At 46.2% G+C, this 18,154-nt stretch overlaps 1 protein-coding gene across 2 annotated transcripts; it reads right to left on the reverse strand.

The window, feature by feature from the left end:
• Positions 1 to 1,406: 1,406 nt before the first annotated feature.
• Positions 1,407 to 17,156, reverse strand: LOC100279153 (C2 domain-containing protein At1g53590). Of its 2 annotated transcripts, none has more exons than XM_020552865.1 (12): positions 16,565 to 17,156; positions 9,036 to 9,110; positions 8,798 to 8,941; positions 8,490 to 8,585; positions 8,279 to 8,410; positions 7,796 to 7,948; positions 7,637 to 7,678; positions 7,280 to 7,328; positions 3,213 to 3,305; positions 2,908 to 3,091; positions 2,586 to 2,712; positions 1,407 to 2,361 (listed from the first exon to the last, which is right to left on the reverse strand). In XM_020552865.1, exons 1-12 carry the CDS (start codon positions 16,688 to 16,690, stop codon positions 1,585 to 1,587), a joined length of 1,998 nt encoding a protein of 665 aa, XP_020408454.1. In that variant the 5' UTR covers positions 16,691 to 17,156; the 3' UTR covers positions 1,407 to 1,584. The 2 variants fall into 2 exon arrangements, with proteins under 2 accessions (XP_020408454.1, XP_035823440.1); XM_035967547.1 differs by lacking the exon at positions 16,565 to 17,156 and adding an exon at positions 10,226 to 16,086.
• Between the last annotated feature and the right edge of the window lie 998 nt (positions 17,157 to 18,154).

Genomic DNA, 18,154 nt, shown 5'->3' on the forward strand with positions numbered 1-18,154 from the left:
ACGTGCTTACCGGCCCATATAGCCCGTTTTTTGGCCCGTTTTTTTTCGTGTTGTCTGGCCCGTTTAGGCCCGCTGCGGGCCGGGCTCGGACAGAAAATTGAGCCCGTGTGCCTAGACGGCCCGGCCCGGTTTTCTAACCGTGCTTGGCGGGCCGAGCCCAAAACGGGTCGGGCGGCCCATTTGGACATCTCTAATCTACCCTATGCTTTTATTCTTTATTCTAAACAACTATCTTTTAAATAATTTTTGAACAAATATAATCAAATTAACATACACAATGTGATAGATAATAGAAACAATAATCCTTCACATACACTTGATATTAATTGTTTAACATTCGCATGATTTCGATTTCACGACATATATAAATTTAAACAACAAATTTGTTGCAGGAAATCTTAAACTAAATCAAACATAGTTTTGAAAATAGAACACAAAATTTGTGTCATCTTCAACCTTGCTCCACTAGTTCTTGCGCTGGGACGAAATCGAAGAGCGGGGGGTCGGCCAGGGAGCAGGGGCGCGGTCACGACAACAGGGGAGACGGTCGACGTGGGCGCGGCGTCGAGGTCTCCGGCGTCCTCGACGGCGGGCAACTCCGGCGGCGAGCAGGGGCTCCAGCGAGCTTCGGACGACGGCGCGGCTCCGGTCAGCGGCGAGCGCCGCGAGAGAGGAGAGGGCGCGGGAGAGGGAGGAGGCACGGGAACCGGATCCATGGGGCTTGGCGTCAGCTTTATAGAGAGAAGGGAGGACAGAGAACGCCGGGGGAGAGGGAGAGCCGGTCGACGGCTTCAAAAGCCATTAATGGTGTCGGTTTCGTGGCAGAGAAAATGGGGGAGAGGAAGGGGAGAGGGCGGCGGTTTTCGGTCCTTGGAGACGAGCGACCGCGACGTGGAAGGCATGGGGTCGGGCGAGGGGGCGGTGCGATCGATCGCCCGCACGGTTGAGGAAGAGGAAGGATCGAGTGGGCCCCACCTGTAAGTGAGAGAGGAAGGGAAATAAGGGGAGGTCGGTTGGGCCGTAATGGACCAAATTCGACCGACGGAGTTAGGGTTTCAAATTTTTTTATTTTTTTAGTTATCTATTTAAACTAAATAAATATATTTTTAAATATTTTCAAAAAAATATAATAAATTTACTGATATGTTTAGAATAAAAATATTTTATTTTTAGACCAAAGTTCGTATATTAATAAACTAGATTTTGAATAGTTATTAATAAAAGCATCAATCAATTATTAGCAAACAAAAATCATTCTCCTGAAATAATCAAGCACTTCAAATTTTACTTTATTTTAATTGATAGATTTTTTATGTTAAATTATGTTTTGACGGTCAGTTAGTGCGGTCTAAATATTATGACTTTAGTAGTCGTCGAAAATCAGTGTAACACCGTCAAACGGAACGTATTCATGATCAAAAGCTTCACCTAAGTCTAGGTTTGTGAGAGGGTGTCAAATGTGGTATGTAATACTCTATTTAGCCGATGAGACCCATGGCCCAAGCGCCTCTTGTGCAACACTTCATCAGTACATACTATATGTATACTACAACCCCAAAGGAATAGAACTAAGCCTTGCATATTCTACACTCTTCTAGCAGCAACAACGTCGCCTTCCTCGTCGCATTCCTCATCACTGCGGTGTTCTTCTTTGCTCTTGTCAAGGCCCTTCTTGCTGAACATGCTCTTTAGGTTATGAGCGGTTTTCCCAGCATGTTTCACCATGTGCACCGCCTTCTTCCTCAGATGCCTTTTACTCGGGCTGTCCAGCTCCTCTCTCTCAGGGCTTTGCTGGTGGTCATCTCGTCTCGACCCCGATCCGTCAACCCCTGCTGGATCTTGATCGACCACATATGTTACTGAAACCCTGCTTTCCCCGACCGGTCGAATGTTTTGGTGAGGAGTTACACATGGGGAAGCTTCGTCATCATTCTCCTTTGGGCTCCGGTGGAGCACTGCTCCAGCTAGCTTGCCCAAACCCTTCTTGACCTTTTGAAGGTGGCGATGCGATTTACTGCTCGTGGGTTCTTCAGTGCTGGAGTCACTTCTATGAGATCCTGACACTGATGACCTTGGACTATCACTACAAGAATCATTCTCCCGGTGAATTCTGGAATCCTGGCACCGGGCACGGCCTTTCCGAGGTTCCCATGTACTGGTGACATAACTGCCAGGGCGATGCACCCAAACATCGGGCTTTTCCGATCCTTCTATGTCAACTGGCTCAAATTCATCAGACATCTTCCGGAATTCATCAGAACATTCACTTTCATGGTTGGTCCTGGAGGAGAAACTTGACCTCGGTGTGCTAGCCTTGTCAACCTTGTGTATTCCACACTGTTCCTCTTCATCATTAGAAACCTGCAAGCACAATGAATACAAAACACAAGTTGCCACTCAGTCTGAACATAACTTTCAGTTCTAGACTATGGAACCATAGGCTGGGTGGTCATGGGCTAGCGGAAAATGTATCATAGACTCCTAGTCAGGAGTCCAGTGAATAATAAAAGCTCCTAGATATCCAATTACCCACGAGTTACTGGAAATCAGTCTGATTACCAGGACGAAGTAAAACCTGATCTCACCTTTTCATTTTCTTCTTCAAGTACAGTTACAGCAACGTGAATCCTCCCTGTCTTTATGTTCTTCAGTGCAATCCATATATCATGCCTTATTCCACCTCTTAACTTGTTGATGCTTATGGAACAATCGCTACAAACATGACAAGAAAGATATGTTTCACTTCTATGTTTGTGATAGTTAATCAGAATGGTATGAGTTTTCCAATGTGTACAACACATTTGTGACCTTTGTAAGTACAAAATGCAATTAGGCATTTAGGCATAAAGGAACGGTATGGTACCCACTATTACGATGAAAACATAGAAAGGGATAATGGAGACCAACCCAAGAGCGTCATCAAAAATGGGATCCTTATCTCGGACTTGAAGATGAAGAAGATTGAGTGCTTCCCATGAAGTTATTGGTATTTTAAACTCCTCGAGCCATTTTGGATCAAGAGTTTTCTTATGGATCTTTGTGCGAAAACGGTAGGGTCCAAGTTGTCCTTTCACATATGGATCAGCTAGTCCTGCACATAGATCCAACAATAGTCATTTTTCTGAAAGTTATCTAAATATAAGTCTGGAATCCTCCACATAGATTCAATAATAACTCATTCCTTATTCTTAACATTTTCTCGATACACATACCATTAGGATCAGATGGCTTCATATCAGCACCTTCCAGGATCTCCACTCGAGCATATGCGATAGGTGGCTTCTCATCAACACTAAACCAGTTATCTGATACACATGGGAGAGAGAAAAATCAGACATTTTGCATAAGAATAACTATTGCTGCAAAAGAAAAAAAACAATATACTAGTAACAAGAAAGCATGGAAGCTACACTAACAAGACTATAGTGATGGAAGAAATAATTTCAGTATAACAAACTGGCCAACTAGCCTCAGAGGAAGTACTCCATCTGTTTTTATTTAGTAGGCAAGTTTTTTGGCTCCAAAACGAAGCAGCAGCATAACAGAGACCAGATTACCTGCAGCTAACAAATGTTTCCCCTGTACAGCTGCATGCCTGCATGCATCCATGCAAGGCATGGGCTGCAAGTCACTCATGCGCATAAAAGGAGTAATTCGGCGTAGCGCCGTAGCCTGGTACATTAGGGCTTTGGAAACTGAGTGTGGGCCTACTAAATAAATTTGAACATCGGACAAAAAATAATAAACCTACTCGATTTTTGTTTCAAAAAAAACTCTTTGAAGAGGGCAGAAAGCACCTGCAATTTACCTAAGCATAAGTGATTTAGCTAAGTGTATAAAGGAAAATGGGCCTAAAAACATCACATTTGCAATATTTTTTTAGGAAAACAAGAGAAAACCTAAGCACGGCACAGCCCAAACAGCAAGCCCTGAGCACCCTACACATAGTGACATATATACAAATGATGTAATAAGCAGCTTCTTCATTGCCGAACTTGTCACAAAAGTGACCGGCAGCTCCAATTGCCCAAGGCGGACAGCAGCCAAATCCACCAGAACACTGCCACCTACACATAGCTCACACCAACAGACCTAAGAGAACACAGCTCGTCATCGCATATCGAGTAGCTCTGACATTTTTTTGAAACGAACCGGATAGGAGAGCTACCGGCCCAAAATAAGCAAACAACCGCCTCTTGAAGAGGACTACAACAAAAGCTATGTCAATCCTACCAACGACAGCAACTCCCTAGCAACAAGAGCGTGCGCACAAACAATGCTGGCACAACATGAGCACACCCAGCAAAACAAAGACAAAATCTAACGAAAAAACAAAGAAACCTCTGCCACAAAATCCCAAAAGGCACGACCTTTTAAACTCAAAAGCTTCTTGAGGAGGTCTGGTGGCAACAACTCCTTTAGATGGTCTGTGCAAGCTTAAATTGAACTCTCGTTGGGCTTCCAGTCAATCCCAACAACGCCCAGATCTTTAAACACGTGACGTTGTGCAAGACAGGCACTTCAACGAAGCGACGAACTATTATAGGACTTACGCCGACGCCTAACTGTTGTAGTCGAAAGAGAGGGGGAGCTAAAGGAGGGCATGCAAGGTCATCTTCCTCTCTAGCTCTAGCTGACAAAGAAGTTGGAGAGTGAGAGTATGGGAAACCCTAACTAGGGTTGAGACTGGTATATATATCAATAGATGTTGGGCCTGGCCCATTACATAAGGGTGTGACGGTAATTACAAGGGTCTAACCCCAAAACCCTAGACGGGTACTCTAACACCCCCCCCCCCCACAGAATGTTATTAAGATAAAATGGACCCGGTATGATGGAGTGGTTAGAAGTTGTGACAGGTAAAGTGGATCCGTTTCCAACCATGATGGAAGTGGAGCGCGGAGGACGAAATAAAGAGATGTTACCACTGTCGGGAGTCATGTGACTGGAAGCACCGGAATCCATGACCCAGTTGGTGGCGCTAGGAGGACTTAGGGTCATGGTGCTGAAGTAGCTGGCGAGAGACAGTCAATCCCAGGATCCAGTCCATGGCGCACTCGGGGAGGCAGGAATCGCAGGGGGCTGCTGCTCCCGAGATGATGCAGTGGCGGACCAAGCTGATGTTGAACCAGCCCGATAGGCTGGGAAAGTGACACGGTAGAAGTGCCTACTGGGTCGGAGCAGCGAAGAGCGCCTGCTGGGGCGCATGCTGTGGTGCGCCCTGGTGTGCAGGCGGACATTCGCCGCATTGTTGTCCCTAGGGTTGGGTTACATCGTGATTTGCCCGGTCCATGGATTGTACATCGAAGGCCAGGGCGACTGAACCTTGCCTCCTCCGCTGTTGTTGGGGCAACACCGTCGACGACCACTAGCAGAGGCGGACCCTCCATGGGTTTTGCTAGTGGGTCGGCTACTACCACCAGCGGCCGCCGTGACACCTCCTGGGGGAGGGGCGATGGAGGAAATAGTGGTACTGGCGATGAGAGCGGTGACCAAAGGCAGAGGTGGCATGCTGGAGCCGATCTCGAGGATGAGATCATTGCGGACGTCGGCGAAGGAGGGGAACGGCTTCGAGCGCTTGAAGTGGACCTTCATGTGGGCGAGTTTCTCATTCAGGCCACGCAGCACGTTCAGGACGTGGGTACGGTCGTGGATGACCACACCAAGATCACCAAGGGCCTCGACCATCCCCTTCATCTTGCGACAATAGTCGCTGATGGAGAGATAGCCCAGCATGAAAACATGAAACTCGGCGTCGAGGTGAAGTGCGCGAGCTTCGCGATTGCCGAGGAATTGCTCCTCGATGGTCAACCAGGCGTAGCACGCAGTGCCACCAGAGGTGCAAGCAGACTCCATCAGCTCGGGGAAGAGTGTGCCTAGCACCCAAGACAGCACAACGGCATTCATGCGCCGCTAGGATGGTGTGACGGGGCAGGCGTCGGAGAGGACATGGTCGGTGAGGGCGTACCGCTCGAGGGCGAGCAGAATGAGATCGCGCCAGCGATTGTAGTGGGGAGAAAGTGGATCCAAAACCACGGGCACAAGGGCACACATGTTCTAGATATTCGTCGCCTGCGCTTGAAGATTGACGATGAGGGCGGCCTCATAGTCGGGGTCTTCGACAACATCAGCGTCGTTGTTCGGGACGCCGCCCTAGGGTGGTGGGAAGATGGCGCTGACGCGCTGTGGGTGATAGCCGCAATGCGCTCAAGGTCGGAGGCGGTCTGTCGATCCCTAGCGAGGGTGTTCTGAGGGACGTAGACCCGATCTTGGGCGGCAGCGACTGCCTTGGCTGCTGCATCGGCGGCGGCGACCAGGGCCTGGCGAGCTGTCTCCTACGCAGCGCCGACATCGGCGATGGGTGGAGGCTCTGCGGAGGCCATGGTGCTGCAGCACAGGCATCGTATTCAGGGAAGAGTTTAGCAAAAGCTATAGGTCATATGATTGTGACTATCTTGTGATACCATGATAGCGTGGAATGTTGTGTGTTGTATTGCACTGAGTAGCAGGATTACAATATATAAACCTCTACCAGATTGTGCTACACCTAATTTATAGAAACAATGATCAGGGAGTCAATCAGGGAGATCTCACACTAATTATGAAACAACCATATAGGAAAGAATCACCCATTAACAACCATATAGGAAAGAATCACCCAACAAGACTATGCCAACGATGATCAATGACCTAGCTATGAGCATGCTTATCACAGCATTGCCTAGGTGACGCCTTGTCGCCACCTAGGCGTAGAGTCAGTCGGGGCTGGAGGCCATAGCTGTTCGCCTCGCCTAGAGGAAATTAGGCGAGCGCCTAGGCAAGTCCGGCATTGCCCAGGCGACGTCGTGACTTCATCGTGTCGCCCTAGCCCAACTGGCCCATCTCTTATCGATAATTCCACTTCCCTCAACTAATGCATGTGTGGAACCTAGTTAGTCACGGTAATTGGTTCCTTTAAAAAGCATCGAACATTGTAGAACTGGAACACCATGGCAAGAGTGCAAAGTAGAGCAGCAATGGGCGACACCAAGACCGCAAAACAAAAGTGGCATAAGCTATATTTTTTTACCAAAATCTACCAAAAAATGGTTAAAACTAGATCTACAAACTCGGATCCGACCAAAACCGGATCTGGAAGGGGGGCTACAGAAGCGAGGGGCAACTTAAGGACGGGAGTCTTCTGTGATATGTTTCTATCCCCATATGCCTACTCAATTGAAATGAAGGGAGCAACTAACTAGAAAACCAAATTGCAGCACAAGAAGTTTACATCAATTACCTGTTGATTCAGAGGCAAACTTTTCCAGATCAATAACTAGCATGTTGGGCTGCAAAACAATTAATTCTAAAGTTATTTAGCTATTTGTATAAGATCCTTTAAAAACATGATCCAACAAAATGTATCAATGAATCCCCAAGACCCGAAGCCATGTCAAAAGGCTCATCCATTGCAGGCAAGCATAATGTTTGAGGCTAGAGCAATTTACATATTCAAACACATAGAACGTCCCTTGCCTTTGCTTGTTCAACAATGGACAATGATCAATTTAAAACTATAGTTTAATGCAGCAACTTAGAACTTTCACAATGTGGCCAAGCTTTTTTAATTAAAAATTCATGGTCTAGAAAATGTAACCTCCACAAGTGTCTGTCCGAAGGCAACATCCAGCATCCTGTCCTGAATTTTTTTTTAAAAAAAATAAGGAAACTGAGTACCCAAGAAAATTGTAATGACATTCAAATGTAATTAAAAAAATGAAAGACGGAAACAATAAACTAAATTAGATGGACTTACAAGCCATCCAGAAATTCCTGGGAGTTCAGTTACATCAAGTCCATGACCAAACAGCGGTTTCACTGTCATTTGGAAGTATGGAGGCTCAACAAAGCATACTCTTACACGCCCAATAAATGGCCACTGCCGCAGAAATCTCACCCCTACCAGAACCTGCACACAAACCCTATAGAGGCTCAGTAAACACAACAGATATGTTTTGCATGTGATCTTATAAAGATCATCAGGAGAACTAACATGAAAGTCCCAGACAACTGTTTATAGTTATTGTGAAATATTTGCTTTCTATTTCTTCATATGGTCTTATTTTTCTTGTCTACACATTATTTATTTTTTGAAAAGCATTCTGCTGCTCTGAGCCATGTCAGTGCTCAGCTCCAACGAACACTTACTAGTATGTGTAACACTAAGAACGCAGTGGTGACTGAAAAGAAAACTAGTCCAACAAACCACTTGTACTAAGATCAAAGAAATGATGCACACCTTTCCTTCAACATGCATCCCAGTTATATGCATGTTTGTTGTAATGCCAAATCCTAATCTCTTCCTTAGTTGCACAGCCATTCTTGCATCCATATCGTCAGCTGAAAGAAAATTCATCCCTATCTCTAGAACCTGGCATGTAAATTTTAGCTGTTTCACGGTCTACAAAATGAGTATCTGAGAGAGAACATATGATATTCACATTACACACCAAGTGGTCATCATCGGTTGATTGGTTAACTACCCTAATATCTGTAAACATCGGTGGGTTCCTACCCAAGTAAAGGCTTTGGATTACTGCTTTCCTCTGCAAAATGAAATGTAAATAGATATTTGATCAGGTATATAACGGAATATATCATAGCTTCATAAGCATACAAATTGGCAGCAGATTGCATTCCTTTTTGTCTTTTGAGTTTTACAACTTTGAAGAGAACTAATCAAAATTAACGCATAAATACGAATACAGTAAAAGAGATCTTACAGGTACTAGCAGTTATTAAGAAACCCGATACTTACTGCTGTCCATGGTTTGAACTTCTCTAGGAACCACGGGAATATGGGTAAAAGGAACTGCTGGGATGCAACCCTCTCCATGCAAACTGGCCAAATCTTTTCCACAGCGTAATTAAGCCACCTGACAGTCTCTGCATCAGAGAGAAGCTGGTCCAAAAATATAATGAAATGAGAAGTAAACCAGACTTCTCGATCTGATAAGAAAGCTGAATTAGAACAATAAATCAAGAAACTATAGTACCTTTCTCTGATTGGCACATTTCCTTTCCTCATACTGTATCCGCCTCCACAGCCTCATTGTGTATCGTTGATTCACCTAAAAATCATATTGTTACTGAGATGAGATAATTGAAAAACTGTATTCGCTCGATCTTCTGTGCTGAACACAGTTTCTGCATTGGATTATCATGCTCCTTGCCCTATAAGAGGAATCTTTTTTTGATGAAATTTGTGATCCACGGTACTAAGATGGTCACAGAAATTTTTATTATAATTTCTTTGAAGTGGGTATTACTTAATTTATTATATTAACAATGGTGCGCAGATACACAGATGGGTAGCAAGCCAAAAATGAATCTGACATACAGCATGTGAAAGGTCGAGCTACGTTGAGAGACCTGATGTAGAAAAAAATCTAAATGTCAGTAGAGAGATTAGTTCAAGTGTCCATTGGTATTTTAGTCAACATTCCGTAACTTATAGGGCACTGCAATGAACTCTGGCACTGGTTGCAAACTCGCAATAGAATATCAGAACATCGAATCTGAAAATTCCAAGGGGAAGACCTTCTGCAACTGTAACCAAGTCACAGGACCAACACAATAAAAAGTACTAATAATAATTCAAATTTCGGACAGAGTCAATTCACATGATGAAAACATCGGCCATGATATCCTCCCTAAAAACAAAAGTAAAAACGAATTATTGACCAGAAATTGACTTCAACTGCTTCAACTTTAACTACTCCACTAGTTTACAACTAGTTTGCGCACAATTTGGTGTAGCACTCCCCCACCCACCCACCCCCAAAAAAATAGTTGGTGTTTGTCAGCTAGTTGGCTAACATTAGTTCGAGGCTTGACAGAAAGATTAGCCAACATATTAATGTCCTATTTGATGCACTAGAGCTATTTTTTTAGCTAGCCAACAAATGGCTCTTAGTATAAAACAGGCGCTTCGTTTGTGCAGCTTTGAAACACGTCTTCTGTGCCAAGGACAGTATACATTGTTCTAAGACTTTCCAAATTCTTTCTACACGATTGGATGTAAAAGACAGAGGACCATAGAAAGCGTGTACCATCCTTCAATCGACCGAACTAGCTGTTGAACAATTAGACAAATTCCAGTTTAAATTCCGAATATAAATCATGACAAAATCACAAGCACTGAAATAACAAGCCAAATCAGATGATGCGTACTGATTAGACTTACTGATAGATGGCACGCGCCGGAATCAGCAGGGTCGACGATGTCGAAGTAGCGAAATCAGCAGGGTCGACGAGGTCAATCAGATCACGAGCAGTCGCGTGAAGACGCTTCCCAAAAACCTTATTCGGCCTCTCCTGGTGCAGGATCTAGAAGGCGAAGGGTTCCGGAGACCTGCTCTCCTAATCGCAGATGCACCTCTACAATCGGGACGAAGAGAACTGGAAGGCGGCTCAGCTGTGAAGAGAGGCGAAAGCGAATTGGGATAATTTGGAGGCTGGCTGCCGGGCTCCTTTTATAGGGCCGAGTCCGCGACCCCCCGTGCTTATCCGCCACGAAAATCTCGCAATCAGTTGAGATTTTATAGCGATCGGTTAGGATAAGCGTAACAGCCAAGAAACCAAAAAATCAAACGGCAAAAGGTAGCCGCGCCCCCGCAAGGCGAGGGGCCGGATTTCGGCGGACCATTCACGCGCATGTCGTGCGCCCGCGCCCTTCGCCCCGCCCCGCCCCGGCCAGGCCAGGCCAGGCCAGGCGAGGCGAGGCGAGCGAGCGCGTGTGGCTCTCCACACTCTCTCCTCTCATCCATGACTTGGTGAGTGAGTGTGACTTCCATATTTAAGCTAGCTCTACTCCACTAGAGCTAGCAATATGGTGCTAATGGTTCCACCTATCCTCTAGCCATCCCCTTGTATGGGCTTTTGAGATTTTCTGGGATTTATTTGAATTTATTAATTGGGCCAAGCCCATAAATCCTAACAATCCCCCACCAGATCTCAAATGCCCATCTGCAGTTTTCGCCACTGTTCACTACTGTTTAATATACTAGTTTTTCAGCAGAGACTGTTAAGTTGAACTTCCGCCTAGAACTCCAAGCTACACCAACCCACAACTTGGACAATGGACTATGCCTTGAATTGCAAGTTTTGCGTGAATGGGTTTCACTTGAAGTCATGACCAATACTTGGCTACCAGTAGTCCCCTTCTCGGGTAGAGCATATACGTCGTACTCCAAGGTCTCTTCATGAGTTTACTAGAGATCACCCAAATCTCATAGACTGCGACGTTAGACAGTCTAACTCATATAGGTGTGTTCTTTCAAAGAATGTTCTGCAGGACAACATCTTCGCTAATACAAGCCAACAGAACACATTAAGGCACAAAGCCAACCTGCCTTACAGCATTTGAGAGTATTACATCTTTACTTAGAGAGGGTCAAAGGTTACTCTCCTCAGTTCACCAATGGCTTGTTCTTCCCAGGACCTAATTCACGGGATCTCCGATCACATAGACTGGGTTTCCACCATGGCAACTTTATTCGGGTCTCATACCCATCTCTCTCGATGCGATTTCTATCACATTACGTGGTAGTCCCTTGGTAAAAGGATCTGCCAGATTTTTATCTGTTGAAATATAAGTCACACTTATAACTCCGGAGTTTCTCAACTTTCTGACAGACTTCAATCGTCTTTTGACATGTCTTGATGACTTTCCATTATCCTTAGAACTCGTCACTTTAGCAATCACTGTCTGATTGTCACAGTTCATAAGGATAGCTGGTATTGGTTTCTCAACCACTGGCAAGTCCATCAAGAGTTCACGCAACCATTCTGCCTCAACGGTTGCTGTGTCAAGTGCAGCTAGCTCGGCTTCCATGGTTGACCTCGTCAAAATGGTCTGCTTGCATGACCTCCATGATACCGCACCTCCACCAATAGTAAAGACATAACCACTGGTGGCATAAAGCTCGTCTGCATCAGATATCCAGTTCGAATCACTATATCCTTCAAGTACTGCATGCTGACCAGAATAGTGAATTCCATAACTCATTGTACCTTGCAGGTAGCGCATAACCCGCTCAAGAGCATGCCAATGATCAGTCCCGGGGTTTGACATGAACCTACTCAATTTGCTCACAGCAAACGAGATATCGGGCCTTGTTGCACCAGCAAGATACATGAGTGAACCGACAATCTGAGAGTATCTCAATTGGTCTAAACCAATTCTCTTGTTCTTTCGCAGTGTCACACTGGGATCATAAGGTGTTGGAGAAGGTTTGCACTCAGAGAAGCCAAATCGCTTCAAAACCTTTTCAACATAGTGAGATTGCGAGAGAGTAATCCCACCATCTGCCTTAATCAGCTTGATGTTTAGAATCACATCAGCTTCTCCCAGATCTTTCATATCAAAACTCTTTGATAGAAAAGACTTGACTTCATTGATCACATCAATGTTTGTGCCAAATATCAATATATCATCAACATATAAGCACAATATAACTCCTTCGCCCCCACCACAGCGATAATATACACACCTGTCTGCCTCATTAATGGCAAAGCCTGCAGACGTTAGAGTAGTGTCAAACTTCTCATGCCACTGCTTTGGTGCTTGCTTCAGACCATACAAAGATTTCAATAGCTTGCACACCTTGCTTTCTTGACCCTTTACTACAAATCCATCAGGCTGTTCCATATAGATTTCCTCGTCCAGCTCTCCATTAAGAAAAGCTGTCTTTACATCCATCTGATGAACAAGGAGACCATACGAGGCAGCCAAAGAAAGTAGTACTCGAATAGTGGTCATTCTAGCAACAGGTGAGTAAGTATCAAAGAAGTCTTCTCCTTCTTTCTGAGTATAGCCTTTAGCCACAAGCCTAGCCTTGTACTTTTCAATTGTACCACCAGGCTTGAGCTTCTTTTTAAACACCCACTTACAACCCACAGGTTTGCATCCATAGGGTCGATCAGTGACTTCCCACGTACCATTTGAAAGAATAGAGTCCATCTCATTATGAACTGCTTCTTTCCAATCATCTGCATCTGAAGATGCAAATGCTTCTGCAATGGTAGTAGGAGTATCGTCCACAAGGTACACAATGAAATCATCACCAAAGGATTTTTCAACCCTTTGTCTCTTGCTCCTTTTAGGAGCATCATTGTCATCCTCCTCTAGGACAATTTCATGTGGCTGTTCAAAACTCTCAATAGGTGTACTATGTTCAGGAGTTATCTCAGAAGAGTATCTAGAATTGCTATGAATGTCTTTCATTGGAAATATATGTTCAAAGAAAGTAGCATCACGTGATTCCATAATAGTATCAACAAATACATCAGGAACTTCAGATTTAACTACTAAAAATCTATATGCTATGCTACACGAAGCATATCCAAGAAAGACACAATCCACTGTCCTTGGACCAAGCTTGCGCTTTTTATTAATTGGTACATTGACTTTCGCCATGCACCCCCAAGTGCGCAAGTATGAAAGTGATGGTTTTTTCCCAACCCACTTCTCATAAGGGGTTTTCTCTTCTTTGCCCATAGGAATTCTATTCAGAACATGACATGAAGTCAGGACTGCCTCCCCCCACCATGCCTTAGATAAACCACAAGTGTCTAACATGGCATTCACCAGGTCAGTCAACGTACGGTTTTTCCTTTCAGCAATCCCGTTTGACTCGGGTGAATAGGGAGGAGTCCTCTCATGAATAATGCCATGTTCTGCACAGAAATCGTCAAAGACTTTGGGAAAGAACTCGCCACCACGATCTGATCTAAGACGTTTGATCTTTCTCTCTAGTTGGTTTTCAACTTCAGCCTTGTAGATTTTAAAGTAGTCTAAAGCCTCATCTTTAGTTTTTAGCAAGTATACATAGCAAAATCTAGACGCATCATCAATCAATGTCATGAAGTATCTCTTACCACCCTTTGTCAACACACCATTCATCTCACAAAGATCAGAATGTATGAGTTCTAGCGGTGCCAGGTGTCTCTCCTTAGCAGCCTTATGAGGCTTTCGAGGTTGCTTCGACTGCACACAACTATGGCACTTAGAACCTTTGACTATGGTGATATTCGGAATTAAACTCATGGTTGCAAGCCGAGACATAGAGCCAAAATTAATATGACACAAACGAGAATGCCAAATACTCGCAAGATCATCAACATTAGCACAAATATGGTTCACAGACTTATTATTGAAATCTAACAAAGAAAAGCGGAACAAGCCTCCGCAATCATAGCCTTTACCAATAAATTGTCCAGACTTGGACACAACTAATTTATTGGACTCCAAAACTACCTTGAACCCATCTCTACATAGAAGGGTTCCGCTAACGAGATTCTTGTGTATAGAAGGGACATGATGCACGTTCTTCAGCTGCACGATCTTTCCCGAAGTAAACTTCAGATCCACCGTGCCAGTGCCATGAACAGAAGCATGTGACCCATTCCCCATTAGCACGGAAGAATCCCGGGCGCCCTGATAAGAAGAGAACAAGTTAATGTCAGAACACACATGAACATTAGCACCAGTATCAAGCCACCAGCTAGGTGATTGAAATACTGAGAAGATAAAAGGTAAATTACCATACCCTTTGTCTTCCTCATTGCTAGCGACCACTGTGTTGACATTGCCCTTTTTGCCACGGCGATCCGCTCGATCAGGACAATCCTTGGCAAAATGACCCGCCTCGCCACATGCGAAACATGTCAATTCAGCCTTGTTCTTCTTCTTCTTGAAGTTGGTAGTTTTGTTGGGCTTGTTAGATTTTGGCTTTCCTTTGCCCTTGTTGTGGTTCTTCTGAACCATGTTGGCGCTGGAGTGGCCCTCGCCTCCTTTAGATCCTGTGTCCTTTGCCCGAGCTTTCTCCTCAACATCCAGAGACGCTATCAGATTTTCAACTGATATCTCCTGTCTCTTATGTTTCAGAGCTGTGGCGAAGTTCCTCCATGTAGAAGGCAACTTTGCAATAATGCACCCAGCCACAAATCGGTCAGGAAGGACTATCTTAAGGTGGTCGAGCTCCTTGGCTATACACTGTATTTCATGAGCTTGCTCTACAATAGAGCGATTATCAACCATCTTATAATCATGAAAGCTCTCCATGATATACAGGTCACTGCCAGCATCTGATGCACCATACTTAGTAGTAAGTGCATCCCACAACTCTTTCCCGTCTGTGTACTGCATATTTGCATCAACCAGACGGTCAACAAGGGCGCTAAGAACGGCTCCCGTGAACATAGTATTGGCATGGTCGTACTCTTTCTCCCGTTCAGGAGTCAGTGGACCCTCAGGTCTGCCTTTACTAACATGGAAGACATTCATAGCAGTAAGCCAGAGCGTGGCCTTGACTTGCCATCTTTTAAAGTGCATACCATTAAACTTTTCTAGCTTCAGCGCGTCGGCAAAAGCAGCCATAGAAAAACTAGGAAATTGTCTACAATAAGGTTTTTGGATTGTTGAACAATTAGACAAATTCCAGTTTAAATTCCGAATATAAATCATGACAAAATCACAAGCACTGAAATAACAAGCCAAATCAGATGATGCGTACTGATTAGACTTACTGATAGATGGCACGCGCCGGAATCAGCAGGGTCGACGATGTCGAAGTAGCGAAATCAGCAGGGTCGACGAGGTCAATCAGATCACGAGCAGTCGCGTGAAGACGCTTCCCAAAAACCTTATTCGGCCTCTCCTGGTGCAGGATCTAGAAGGCGAAGGGTTCCGGAGACCTGCTCTCCTAATCGCAGATGCACCTCTACAATCGGGACGAAGAGAACTGGAAGGCGGCTCAGGGCGACCCCCCGTGCTTATCCGCCACGAAAATCTCGCAGTAGCCGCGCCCCCGCAAGGCGAGGGGCCGGATTTCGGCGGACCATTCACGCGCATGTCGTGCGTCCGCGCCCTTCGCCCCGCCCCGCCCCGCCCCGGCCAGGCGAGCGCGCGCGCGTGGCTCTCCACACTCTCTCCTCTCATCCATGACTTGGTGAGTGAGTGTGACTTTCATATTTAAGCTAGCTCTACTCCACTAGAGCTAGCAATATGGTGCTAATGGTTCCACCTATCCTCTAGCCATCCCCTTGTATGGGCTTTTGAGATTTTCTGGGATTTATTTGAATTTATTAATTGGGCCAAGCCCATAAATCCTAACACTAGCGAACATGAATATCTCCAGCATCTTAAGTATGATAACGATTTGCTTTCGTCAACGCTATGACTAAGGCCCGTTTTGGTCAGACATGACGTTCTCATGGGTTAATGACTCGATCAGCAACCAAAGACAGCGTGTTCGTCAATTTATCTCTAACCTTTACTAGCTCGTAACAATGCAGCTGAGTCGAAAACAAGGAGGGGAATACATGAAAGTCCACAAAAAAATTTAAGACGAGCAATATATAAATCGAACACCTAAATGTAGCGGTGAAGAAACGGGAGCCAGAGTTTGACTAATTCATCGAGTTCTCGGCAACAACGGGGGACCGAAGCAATCGGTCCGAGGCAAGAAGGAGAGAGAGAGAGAGACTCCGGCGGGCGGGTGGATGGAGCATGCGCACTCACCGCAAATATGTACAGGAGCCCGACGAGGAAGAGCGCCGGGTGCGTCCAGCCGGATGCCGCGGCGACCCAGAGCGCCGCCAGCACGAGCGCTGCGTGGTGCACCACCGTTACCTCCGTGATATCCATCGCCGTGAGGTCTACAGCCGCCGGCAACCTCTTCCTTCCGCTGGTGCCCGGCCCGGGCACCCACTCCGTCCGCGCTACCGCTACTGCTCTCTCTGTGTGTTTTAGTTTCTCAAGACGGGCGGAAGCGGAACACCGTGCGAACGTTATGCATGAGTGGCCCCGATGCCTGCGTCGAGGAAGGGGAGCTGAATCGGCGGGGCGAGGTGGGAGGGAGGCCAGGTCACGGGCCCACAGGGGAGAAGAAGCGGCGGACGGTGAGCGGAAAGGCGGCCGGATGGACGCGGGGCCGACGCGGGAGCCGATGTGGGCGTGGGGCAGGGGCCGCGGTGGTGTCCTGCGTGCCCTCTCTGGCTCTCTCGCACGGTCTCACGCGCCGACCGCACCCCGAGCAGCGGATGTGGGAATTATCATCACCCACCGCACGCTCCGCTGGTTTGTTCGGTTCGGTCATGGGCGGCGGTCAGATGATGAGAAATACTAGTACTTCCGTATATATTTCTATACGAGCTGGCTGCGTGGCGCGGCAGCGGACCGCGGGGGAACGTGGCAGCTAGCGGGCTCGTCACCTGGTCAAGCTGAGCGGGCACGTGGCGGCGCAAATGGGAGGGGGGAGCCGGGGAGGGCAAAATTTTTTATTTTAGCCCTTTCAAAAAGTTACGTTTTCGTTCGCGGTTCGGTGTCGTTCCGGTCACTGCGTCATCATAGAAGCCATGTGGTACTACCTCGGTATCGAGTTTTTCTTTGCTATTATTGTACTTCTTTTAACATGCTTCTCTATTAGGGCAGGTACAAAACCAATTAATAACGTGTGTCTTGAGTCGTGTCTAGGGTTTTTTTTTTGCAAAAAAACAAAAAAGTCGACTCTTGACGAAGGAACGGTTTCAGACCGCGGCTCGACAACGAAGCAACAAAGGCGTATCTGCCTTGTACGTAAGGAGTCGTTTCTTCCCGATCTATTGTGCCCATTCACCATTTCTCCCGTCACTTTCCCCACCGCCGCCACACTCGACTCCTCCGCAGTGTGCCGCCGCCGCTGTCTACTACCAGATTCGCCGTCCATCCCTCCTCTCCCGGCAATGGTACGACCAAGAAAGAGCTGGTCGGGTCTTTCCCCTGCTGCCGGCGGCCCCAATCTCACCCGCGCGGCAGAGATGAACCGCTCGGTGCCCCGGCTTCCTGCCTGCTTCTACAACAGCGGCAACCTTCGGATCCTCTCCGACAGCAACGTCCAGGACACCTCACTGGTGGGCACTCGACGACCATTCACCCCCATTCACCCCACTGCTCGTGCTTCACCCACAACAAGCACATTCAGTTCTCTCAACAATGGATCTTCACCATCGTTCTCTGAACTGCTGCACAGGTACAACTATGAGATTAGATTATTTCTCTGAACTGTTGCATAGTTCTCTGAATTGCTGCCAGATTATTTCGTTGAGATCATTTACTAGTTCTGATGACTGA

This window comes from Zea mays, chromosome 4, assembly GCF_902167145.1.
Source record: "Zea mays cultivar B73 chromosome 4, Zm-B73-REFERENCE-NAM-5.0, whole genome shotgun sequence".
Classification (NCBI taxonomy): domain Eukaryota; kingdom Viridiplantae; phylum Streptophyta; class Magnoliopsida; order Poales; family Poaceae; genus Zea; species Zea mays.

Coding starts and splice junctions, on each gene's coding strand:
- LOC100279153 (XM_020552865.1), bottom strand. CDS start 16,690: ATGGATATCACGGAGGTAACGGTGGTGCACCACGCAGCGCTCGTGCTG. Junction 8,411..8,489: donor CAACCGATGATGACCACTTG/GTGTGTAATGTG, acceptor TTTACATGCCAG/GTTCTAGAGATAGGGATGAA. Junction 2,713..2,907: donor ATTTTTGATGACGCTCTTGG/GTTGGTCTCCAT, acceptor TCATGTTTGTAG/CGATTGTTCCATAAGCATCA.